At 45.9% G+C, this 11,899-nt stretch overlaps 1 protein-coding gene across 1 annotated transcript; it reads right to left on the bottom strand.

Annotated features, from left to right (window-relative positions):
• Window positions 1-231: 231 nt before the first annotated feature.
• Window positions 232-11,608, bottom strand: Metrs-m (Methionyl-tRNA synthetase, mitochondrial). The gene is made up of 12 exons (XM_077699871.1): window positions 11,441-11,608; window positions 11,225-11,346; window positions 11,037-11,108; window positions 10,873-10,959; window positions 10,673-10,801; window positions 7,680-7,785; window positions 7,470-7,606; window positions 6,703-6,812; window positions 5,905-6,004; window positions 5,695-5,806; window positions 4,032-4,217; window positions 232-877 (listed from the first exon to the last, which is right to left on the bottom strand). Exons 1-12 carry the CDS (start codon window positions 11,490-11,492, stop codon window positions 513-515), a joined length of 1,578 nt encoding a protein of 525 aa, XP_077555997.1. The 5' UTR covers window positions 11,493-11,608; the 3' UTR covers window positions 232-512.
• Window positions 11,609-11,899: the final 291 nt, after the last annotated feature.

Below are 11,899 nucleotides of genomic sequence, written 5' to 3'. Positions count from 1 at the left end.
AGCACCCATGGGTCCATGAATGGACATTAAATCCCTTCAATCGAATCTTCCGTCACCATTTATCCTTAACTTGTTCAAAAAAATTAATGAACATGTATTGCCCACAAATTTTTCAACTCTCAAAATTCTCCAAAGGTTGCACATTTTTGAGGTTGGCAGATACCATGGTTCAAGCACTACAAACTTTCCTTTAACTGGATCATGCATCCTAGGAAAACACGCAAAAGCCAGTTTTGATGATGCATAACTATCAGCTTTTATTTCCCTTCGACTATTTCCGCACTGTACAAAACCCATGAAATATGTCACAACAGAGAACCCCAGAGGCCAAATTCCGACTCTGTGCACCGTTAAAAGGAATCTGTTTTAAGCTACACACACTGGACATACGACCCGCTTCTGGTGTCAATTCTCCTACTTCCTGCGCCTGCTTTGAAAGCATCGACAAGCAAAAAACAGACACTTTCTAAACAAATAAAAGCTCAAAATCTGCTTTCCCCACGGGATGCGGGTCATGCCACGGCCGATTGGAGCTTCAGCCTGGAGAAGACGTGTGTTTTGTCCGTGGTCAGGGGTCTGGGGTCAAGGGCCGGTGTCTCAGCATCCACCCAGGCACGCTCCGCTTCGGGCACCTGAAGCTTGTCAAGGATTCTTGAAGACAGGATGGGGATGACTGGCTGCAGCACCATTGCCGACACACGCAAGACTTCGAGCGCAACATGGAGCACGGCGTGCAGCTGGCGCTCGGCGGTTTCTTGCTTGGCCAACTCCCAGGGCTTGGCATCCTGGACGAGCGCATTGGTCAGCCTCAGCATGGACATCACCTCATCGATGCCCTGGTAGAAGTTGCCCTCCAGGTAGCGCGCCTTCACCTTGTCTGCAGAGGGGAAACAGGAAGGGAAGTGATGAATGAGCAGTGAGAGATCTAAAGGAAGAGTGGGGCAGGGGGTCGGTCCCCATAGCATTCAGTACACCGGTAAGTATGCAGTCGTGACACCCTACCTCTGTGCAACACATTATGGCGTAGAAGTTGACGAATATTAAGCGAGAACACAGGACAAGCATGTTCTTTCATAGTCTGTGTCAACGTTTGTGCTGTGACACTACTTTCCAATAAACTACCGTTGATCTGTCTCGGAAAAGAATGTTAGTTTGTTTGCACTAACACAGGAAACGCTATACTAAGAGAGAACGAGCCACAAAGATAACTCAAAATTTTTTAATTAAGAAAATTTACACTTTACAGGGGGGCCATGCAAAAAAAATTTTTGCAAAAAAAAAAAAAAAAATTTTTTTTTTTTGAATAATTTCGTGCTTTGTGGTGCCCTTAGTGCTTGTCCAGAAGCAAACAATGCTTTATTCACTGACAAATCAATAAATTTAAGCTAAAATTTCGATTCTCCTGCCAAATCGTATTTTCGTGACATCTGCAATGATGTCATATGTGCTGGGCACGGCCTCCGCAATCGGCATCCGGCGGCGTGCCGTTGCTCCGGCCGTCCCATTTGGTGCGGCCTCCAGCAAAAACATGTAATTTGGCTAACGCTGGAACACGCCGCGAGATGGCAGTGTTAGCCGATGGTTGGGAAGCTTGCACCGGCTCCCCTGGACGGCTTTGCAGAGCCTTTGTTGCTGCGTGTCTTCGCTGCTGGGATCACGCAGAACTGTTGCAGCTTTATTTTTCTTGAGCTGACCAACAAACGACCAGGTCATGAAGTCCGCTTGTCTAAGGAGCTTCGAGGAACAGCACTGAAACCCAGGTATGTCACTGTGCAGTGAAAAGTTAATTACACTGTGACTGTTGCGCTGTGATTGGTGCAGGAAATTTCGGTGCGGAGACATTTGGGGACAAAACCTTTACGGCAACCGAATTATCGGGTGCTTGCCTGCTACGACAGCTGTTATATTTTTATTTCCGCATAGGGTGGCTTATGGACAGCAATCGAGCGCAGTGATTGCATTTTTATATAGGTGCCGTGTTTGATTTTTGCCAGTTATTTTTAGAAATTGAACCTTTGTATATTTCGTGTTTGAAGCCTTGTTCACGGAACCCGTGTTATGCGGCCTATTGATTACGTATATGGTTTTGCACATGCTTTTTTTAATTTACGACAAGATTTTTTTATATTCGTTGTTTGCGGCATGCAGCTATTTGCTGCGCATTGTAATTCATTTGAAGAACTCGCACGTGTAAGAAGCTCTAAAGGCTGGCCTGAATGTTACACTGCTGAAATGGCGTGCAATATTGTTAAGCATTCGGCACTCCAGCCTGCGAGCAATGAGTCTATGTGACCTAGAAAAATGACAGCAATGGGGTGAGAAAAAGCTTCACTTGTCACCTATCTTGAATAGCATTCCTTAAAGCGCCGCATCCGACTTTAATTAAAGGATTCAATGCAACGCCAACTGGCATTGGTGCAAAATATGGAATCTTTTTTTTGCCACAATCTTGGCATAAACGATCGCTTGACTTTTACACTTTTTTTTTTCCAACAAAATGTCTTATTGCTGTGTGCCATACTGCAAGTCAGATAAAAAGAAGAAGCTTAGAATCAGCTTCCATGAGTTTCCTTCCGATGAGAGCAGCGGCAGGCGTGGTTAAACACTATATGGAGGAGGGGTTTTGCACCAAATGACAAGTCCAGTAGCAGTGTGGCCTGAAGCCTGCACTTCCAGGAGTGTGATTACTCCTCAGGGTCCACAAAACTTCGGCGCCTGAAGCCAAGTGCCATTCCAAGTGTTTTCCCTGCATACCCTAGATACATGCAGTCATAACTACCACCAAAGCGACGCAAGTTGGAATGACAGCAGACTGAGTATGCTCCGTCCTTGGCAAATGGCCACAAAGAAAAGAACTTGAAAGTGAAGAACCATGCCAACGAAAACCGTTCAAGCTCACCAAAGCGCCCTCGTGTGGTTTTTACTGACAGCTTGCCGTATTCTTGCCCAGCTGGGGACCTACAGGCAAACACTCAAGGTGCGATAGACAAAAACTGCCCACCTGCTCAGAGAACAGAAACAGCATCACAGACTAGTGAAGACATGGTACCACGTAATCCTGCAGATGTGCAACAAATCACTCGCTTAAGGGTTCAACTTTGTAGAAAGTGTGATGCTTCGAGAAGGCTACAGCGAGAAAACGAACGTCTGAGGAAGACACTACGTGGCTTTCAGAAGAACCCATTCCATAAAGTGCCTACAGAAGGTGGGCACAGCACAGTTTTGCTTAGAGGACTGCGTGATCGAGCAGCTTGCAAATTCAGTGAGACAACGACCTGTTTGGTCCCCTGACTTTGTTCGAGAGTGCGTCATACTCTCGAGTGCGTCATAAAAGAGTGCGGTCTATTTTGTTTGACACTGGGAATGACGATAGTACTCACCTGTTTATTCTGAAAATAAATAAAAACGATTTTCGCCTATGGGAAAATGGTGGCCGATTTGGACATGCGAGCCAGCGCAAGTTGATCCGGAACGACGGTGCCACCTGGGGTATGCAGAGCGAAACACACGTTTCGGATTCACGGTAGGAAGGAGCCAAATGGTCCCGCAGATGATCAGAAAATGTGCAAGCAGGTGAGGAAACAAATCCAACATTTATTGGCAATGATGAACCATGGGAATATTTTATTATGATTGGTATCAGCTGTCATGCAAGTATTTGTAATCATCGTAAACTAGGGACGAATAAGATCTTCTGATCGTCTAAGACACCATTTGGCTCCTTCCTACCGTGAATCCCAAACGTGCGTTTCGCTCTGCACACCCCAAGTGGCGCTGCCATTCCAAGATTAGCTTGCGCTGGTTCGCACGTCCAAATCGGCAGCCATTTTCAAATAGGCGGAAATGGTTTTTATTTATTTTCAGAATAAACAGGTAAGCACCGTCGTCGTTCCCAGTGTCAAACAAAATAGACCACAAAATGCGACCTTCGTCTAAAATTAGAGCGCAAACAGAGTGGTGGATTGCTCAGGAAAAATTTCGTGAGTGTTCCAGTTATCGTCGCACCACCCTGTATATGGGATGACACACACCTGAGAGGCCAGCAAGTTGGTCAAGGACCCTCTGTCCTGCGGGGAAGGTCTCGAATGCCCTGTGGTCGTATCCGGGGAAGATCTGCTGCTTGTTCACGAGTGGAGCCGTACACCTGCTCAGCAGGTTTCCCAAAGTGTCCGCCAGTTCCGCATTCAGCAGGCGCTGAACTTTTGTGTTGTTGAAATCTGGGAAAAGAGTCAATATGATGCATTAACTCTCCTCAGAATGCTCGTCAAATGCCGCGAACCTAGTACAGCCCAGCGTGTAACGGCCTATTAAAAAGCATGGCTCTTTCTGAATTGTGTGAATACTTCGTAATTACTAATTACTATGCTGCAATTACAGCAGGTGCAACTGAAAGGTAAACAAAAAATAAAAAACCCACCAAATTACGGGAGTTTGCGCTAAAGCTAAACTTGGGCTACGAGGTGTGTTCTAAAGGAGGGCTACGAATTAATTTAGACTTCCTCATGTTCTCTAATGTCTGCCAAAATTTTAACACAAGAGCGCTTCGATTTTTTTGCCTCCATCAGAAAAATAGTGCCAAAGCTGAGATCAAGTTACGTCCTAATGCACAGAAGCACGACAGCCACCTAGAAATATGACAGCCACCTAGACAGCCGGCTAAAAATATGCAAGCATTTTGCCAATTTAGAAAATTAAAAGCAACACCCATGCAAGAAGCTTGCTTTTGAAGGAACATTTGTTAATTATTAAGTGTTGCTCAAATTATCACCACCCATTTTGGCAAAACCCCAACGAATATTGCTAAATAATTGCTGACTTTATTCACCAGCATGCCCTTCTGAGAAACTTTATATGTTTGCCTACACGTAGCTTCTTTTGAAATGTAGCTTCCCTAGCAGGAAGCAAAATGTTTACAATCACAGAACAAAATTTAATCACAGAAGAAAATTTACCTTTCTGTAGCAGCACTGGAAAAGGACTAGACAGTTTGAGCTTAGCTCCACAACTACTGGAAGTGACAGCACACGCAGAGCGTGCTCAGTTCACAGCAACGTGATAATAGTGCAAGGATTGAGTGTAAACTGCCGCGGTGGCTCAGTGGCTAAGGCGCTGCGCTGCTAAGTACAAGGACGCGGGTGTGATTCCCGGCCGCGGCAGCCACTTTTCTGACGGAGGCGAAAAGCAAAAACGCCCGTGTGTACGAGATTTCGGCACGCGTTCAAGATTCCCAGGTGGTCAAAATTAATCCTGGGCCCTCTACTACGCCGTGCCTTATCGCCTGCGTTGTGTCGGGGCGTTAAACCCTACAATTAAATCAAGCATTGAGTGTACACGATGGTATAGGTTTTTGCCTGAGCAGAAACAGGTTTTTGCAGCCTGATCTGCAAATGTGCCTGGCTAGGATATATTAACACGCAGGGACATATTAACACCAAAACCAAAGAAGCTTCCGTAGCACTACATCAAACTGATTGATTGAAAGAACAAACACTATAAGATATACAACTATGGCCCATGAACGTAAATAATATATTTACAAAAATTTGCTGGACATGTTCCATGTTTTTTTTTTTTCCTTTTCACGCGCATAATCAGCAAGGATAGCAAGAAAAGCTAAAGATGTAGGAATTAGTCACGAGTACGCAAGAGCACACAAGGGAGAAAAAGGTCAGCCCTCCCCAAACCTCTACTCACTGCCGTCGGAATGTGGCACGCCCTCCTTGAGCAGGAAGTAGCGGATGCCGTCGGCCGTGTACTTGTCCACCTTCTTGTACGGACACACAATGTTCCCTTTGCTTTTGGACATCTGTAGGAGAGCCCAAATGGGAGGCAGGTATATTCCGCACGAATTGACCAGCAGGGGAAACAAGGACGAGAGAGTCAGCAGGGTGCTAAACTACACACCTTCTCATCATTGACGGTCCAATGCGAGTGGCAGAGGATGCTTCGGGGTGGCTCTAAGCCTGCTGCCATTAAGAACGCAGGCCAGTAGATCCCGTGAAACCTGGGGGTACGAGCAACGCGCAATGACTACACAGCTTTTGCATCAGTGTGCTGCAGCAAACACAGGACTTGAAACAGTGCAGATACAAGCTTGAAGCCTTCGCTATCATCTTGAGATGGAGTTCTAGGCACTTAACCAAATCCTGATGTTCTGAGACAATGAAAAATGATCTCACAGGTGTTAATCGACCAGGTTTAAGGGAAATCCCCAAGGTCCTTCACTTGGGAAACCCCAAACACCTGTCCTTCACTTCGAGTTGTTGATAAATTCACTCTCGCGCTACAAACGGCTAGCCTCCCGGTTAGCTCAGTTGGTAGAGCAACTGCTCCAGTTAAGCGGTGGTCCCAGGTTTGAATCCTGGACCAGGACTTACTTTTCCTCAACTGCAAAGTTTCTGAGAAAGCTGTATAGCTTTCCTTTGTAGCCGTACGGCTGCATTGAGATGGATGTCAAACCTTCCATCGCAGATTTCACAGGTGGTTTCTGACACTTCACATATATTTCCACGCAGGCGCAAGTTGCCATTTGTTTAGAGCGGTCTCCACTCGAGGGGCCACTTATTTCATAAATGCAAGCAGATTTGCCCACACAAGCTACATCTATTGTCCCTCCCAGCATAGTATGGCTTCAAAAGGACAGTCAGAGTGGCTGACCAAGTAGCAGCGATGCAGGTAGCTGTTAAATTTCCATATACGTACTTGAGGATGTCTTTCCCTATGACGTGGCAATCTGGTGGCCATGTGTGCTTTGGGTCAGGGTAACCACTAACTGTGAGGTAGTTGACTAGTGCATCCAGCCATACATAGATCTGAAATGCGACAAAATTTATAGTGATTCCGTTTTTGCCAAACACTGTGAAACAAATGGTAATGTGGAACTTGTAGTTTAGAATATCATGCACTGCCATACATACTTGCTCCCCCGCAAATGCTCCAAAATGCAGTTTCACAGAAAATTTCACCAGTCAGTGAACTTATGTTAAGAGCCCCCCGCAAGCCACCTGTAGATGCTCATGCACCGCAGTGTTGCAGAGTCAGAAACTCCATTAAAATTCTCTTCTGGGGAATAAAAATAGTGTTATTCTGTTCCGCTTAACCACCATTCATAATGAAACCAGGCTCACTGGGTTTCAGAGAGCAGCAGCCTTGTAAATACTTAAAATACAATTGTAATATTTTGGGGGTACATTCTTTGAAATGTGTAGACTGCAAAGAAAATAATACAAAAAAAATGATTTTTGGCAGATTTTCGGTTCTCAAGACCAATGTTCCCCCTCACTGCGAAATATGTCTCTCGCAAGGAGACGACAATGGAAATATGAACCTTAACAAATAACTGCATGTTTAGCTCCGCACAGTACTGTCCCACCATTACTGTAACTGAAATATTTTACGGAAATTGCCTCTCAGTATGTTTCAATATCAGCTGTGGCATTCTAGCTCTCGAGCATGGAAAGACAACACACCGTCTGAGAGGCATCTCCAGGAACCCGGATGCCCCAGTGAACTCGCGTGCTCTGCCTGGAAACCGAGAGATCCTGAAGGCCAGCATCAATCCAATGTGTGAGAAGTTTCTTGAACTTTGTAGGCTTGACCACCCCTTCTGCAAATTGAGCTCAGTAACATAAATGTGCGTGAGGGAATGCCACTAAAGGGAATGCCACGTTTGTACTTACCAGAAGACTGCAGCCAGTGGAGCAGGTCTTGTTGAAACTCTGAGAGCCGGAACACATAGTTCTTTTCCTCCATCCATTCCACTGGATGACCGGATTCGGCACTCACCTAATTTCAACAGTCACATCAGAGCAGGTACGGTGGCACGCATTATAAGAAATGCTCTAGGCACACTTGCATCAGTAAACAGAGCCTGCAGGAGCCTTATTTTTTTTAATAGCAGTCAGTCACAACAAGTGCAACAGAAAACAGCCATAAACTGATGTAGTAAGCCACCCTATTTCCTCAAATGTTTTCACAATTCCATGAAAATTGTATCTAAGCCAGAGCTAAGTGAGTGGGTATAGCACTGGCTCTGGGGTGTGCATTACTTGTAGCAGAGCTGCTCTTGTAGACAAAATAGCCCAAGCTACACTTCATCCTGCAGCAAGACTTTTCTTGACTTCACATGTGTGAACCAAAACAAATGTATTCCAACCAAACAACACGACAGCTCCTTGTTCTGCTACAGACAGAAACAGCATATTAACCAATCAACATGTTTACGGCCTCCGAGATGAAAGTTGACGTGCCTTTGCAACCCATTTGCATTTCCATCATATTGCGGTATACTGCCAAGAATTCAATGTAATGCAGCAATGGGTGCCGTGCACAGTTTCAATTACATTATTGCGTTAACTCCTTCCAGTTGCCAATTAGCTGGTCCTCACATTAAAAAGGTGAGCATCCTTGTAAGCTCAGTTTGAAAAGCAACTGCCAAAGATAGGCAGAGGTCCCGCACTTGAACACTGGACCCTCCAGTATGTCGGTGCTCCAGAATCCCGCCATGTAAGTACTGCTCCCCCCCCCCCCCCCCCGTATAATAAAGGGGTGATGACAACTACTGATGATGGTTAGTAGTTTGCTCTCACCCTTAATGTTAGCTATGCAGGTCCAGGTTGGTTATGACAGCCTTAAATAGGTACATACAGCCACAATCATTGAGCCTGCAGTTTTTTCAACAATTTTGAGCAATGGCTTACCCGATGGAAGCAGTTTTGCAATGGCACGGTGCCAACATGTTTGTAAAAGCATCAGACAACTTTGAAATGCTGCAAAGAGCCAAATGTCACGCTACTCGATATCATATGGTCCGAGAGTGCCAGAATAACCCAGGCTTGAAACCAATTCCCAGCCCTACCTACGAGCAGTGGGAGAATGAACTTGCCAGCTCTGACCCGAATAGGTAGCTATGGCTGACCGAACGAGCAAAGATGGTGGGTAGACCAACGGAGTCCTGGACTAAGGTCCCCACCCACCTACCAGCTCTTCAGTCGAATAGTTTTTTCCTCCTCCTCCTCCTCCTCCCTACACAATGCATTTGCACTAGCCGTAAGTCAGCATTTTACAGTTTTCACTTCTGTGTTGTTACACAAAACGTCTAAAACGTTCGCCCAAATTACACTGCTGTGCTAACCATAGCCGGCATAAAGATTGATTGATTGAAAAACTTTTGGAAAATCAGAGGTCACAAGCGTGGGTAAGGGAAGAAAGGAGTGAAATGAACAGAAATGAAAGCCTGTAACGGCAGCACTTGTTCACATTAAGATCTGGATGATGTCCATTAGTAGAGGCGGTCGTAGGCCGGGGTCTTAACTGTGTCCATTGCCAAGTAATCACAGCACGAAAGCCACCGATGGTGCTGTCATACCAGCTGTGCTAGGCCACTCTTTAGCGAATACATCGCTATTTACACGAGTACGGACGTGTGTAGTAAAGTTGGGTCAGGTTGAGGGTACAGGGCGGTGAAAGTACGGTGGCGAATGAAGGTTGGACATGTCCAGACCAGGTGGCGGAATTCGGCTGGGAGGCTTGGGTGGCAATAAGGGCATCAGGGAGGAAGGTGAGGCGTGTGCCATTTACGAATTGTTTCTAGTGTGAAGGCAGTGTTTGTGATAAATTTCTTGATGAAGGTCTGGCCACTATGCGGTAAGGGCGGAAGGTTACTTAGGCCTGTAGGCCTGTAGGAAGGCCTGTAGGAAGGCCTGTAGTAATAAGGTTTTTAGTTGATTACGTCTATCCACTTTGTAGCGATAAATCCACAACGACAGAAGTGGTGTAGGTGAACGCATCGGTTCCTTGGAAGAGACCAGTGGAGTTTGAGTTAATGTACACCCCTGTGCAGCCGCATGAGCCGTCTGGTTAGCAGTCGAGTTCCACTTGTGGCCAGGAGCCACTGATCACACGAAGAGTGGCCCAACATAGTACCTGTATGGTCTTCGTGTGAATTTATTAGGCCATAAGCCAGTGCCCCGTAAGTGAGGGTGCTCACTGTGACGATATGGGCTGACGTCTGCTGTTAAAGAGATGCCAAGTGTTTTGAAGGATGCCTTTCCACTTTTTCTTCAGGCACTGTAGTCACATGTTAGCGCTGTTTTTCGTACCAATGGACAGTCCTAGCAACACAATGGGGTCTGTTGAGGCCATTATCTCGTGGTTTGAAATTGTCACTGGAATGCTGGGAAGCGACGGGGGCGGTTTGCAGCCCTACACTAACAAAAGCTGTTTTCTCGGGGGCAAGCGTAAGCCCCAATTCGGACAATAATGACTCTAGACTGTGGGCAGCTGCTTAAGTTCGATTATTTATTCTCCCCGGGAAGAAAAGTCAGCTGCCTCTGCCGATACTGTATGTCTGCATAAATGGTGAAGCGGGCCACGGTTTCAGTGTCAAGCCGGTGCGATACCCGGGACATTGCCAAATTGAACAATAGGGGTCCCAAGATTGAGCCTTGAGGGACCCCTTTATCCAGGTAGTAAGTAAGAAAATACCGCAGGCCAGCTTTTAAGCTCACATCAAAACCACATTAAGTAATGTTGTGAAGCGTATCTTAAAAAAGAAACAAATCAACTAAAACCTTTCCATCTTCTTGTTTGAAATTTAAACAATGATTTATAGTTTAAGCTAGTGCAATTTCGCTTCATCCAAAAATCTGCAGCTTGCGCAGGAGCATCTCACCTTTTGCAAGGTTCCGTCAGCATGTTTCACTTCTTTTACTTCGGATTCAGACAGAAACAGTTCATCTTGCGTGGAATACCATCCTTTGTAGGTTCCTGTGTAAATCCACCCCTTTTCCTGCAGAGTTTTCTATAAAATGCAACAACTGTCAACAACACTTATTCCGCGGAAGGAAAACCGGTCACTGTGCTTGAACACACCCAAAAGTGCTCGACACATTTCTTGTGTCGATCCTGTGTCGTACGAATGTAGTCGGTGTAGCTGATGCCAGTGTTGTCAAACAGGTCCTGGAAAGTACCAAAGTGCCCAAATAACTATTAGGAATCGAGCCAACTCGGAGGAAACCTCAGAGCTCCACGCATACCTTGAACTGCCTTGAAACACCGTTACAGAAAGTTAGTTCATCTTGCTTTGCCTTTGATGCTGCCTGCTGGATCTGTAATGTAATTCGTGCACAAATTAAGGGCGCGCGGACCGGCGCACGGTTCATGCAGTTATTTGGTTTCAGTCCTTTTGGAAGCTGGAAGGCTTTGCGAAGTGATCTTGATATACCTTTAGCCCGTGCTCGTCTGTTCCAGTCGAAAATATTGTCGACTGCTTCGGTGCCAACAACCTGTGAAGTCTGTGAAGTGCATCTGCCAAGACGACCGTGTGGTGATGCCCAAGATGCGGTCCTGAATCACGTCGGAAAGAGCGGGGTTTACCGTGTTAGCGGTGCAATGCTGTGCGCAGAAGATAACAAAATAATAAACCGCGTTGAGCATATACCTGAATTGACGTAAAATATCGGCGTCGTTATAAAGAAGCGAGAGGACCCCATTAATATCGCGAAGTTTCACTAAATCTCACATGTAAGCATGTGCAACAGAAACCGAAAAGCGCACATGTCCTCCCGAACCCCCGTTGTTGCTCGCAGAGTGGAGACAACTTTCCAAAGCCAACGCCGCCCAGCAATCCATGCAGTCAGTTGCTGCAGGTAGCAGAAACCAACGGTTCTAATAATGTTGGCAGAAACTACTCCAGCATAAACGTAGGGTAGGCAGTTTTGCGAATTGGAATATGTTAATTCTCGAAAAATATAGCGCCAAAGAACACAACAAATAGAGCTGCGATTACGGCAAGCGCTTGTCGTTGTCTCACCTTCCTTTGTAATGTTCTTTGCGAGGATGTCATGTGAACATGACTTCTAAATTTGGTAGCCTGGAGAAACGTCGCCTCTATTAATAC

The sequence above is a fragment of the Haemaphysalis longicornis genome, unplaced genomic scaffold, assembly GCF_048455015.1.
Source record: "Haemaphysalis longicornis isolate Haplotype H1 unplaced genomic scaffold, Haemaphysalis longicornis Haplotype H1 scaffold_2, whole genome shotgun sequence".
NCBI classification, from domain to species: Eukaryota; Metazoa; Arthropoda; class Arachnida; order Ixodida; family Ixodidae; genus Haemaphysalis; species Haemaphysalis longicornis.
This window is presented reverse-complemented; position numbering and strand designations above follow the sequence as displayed.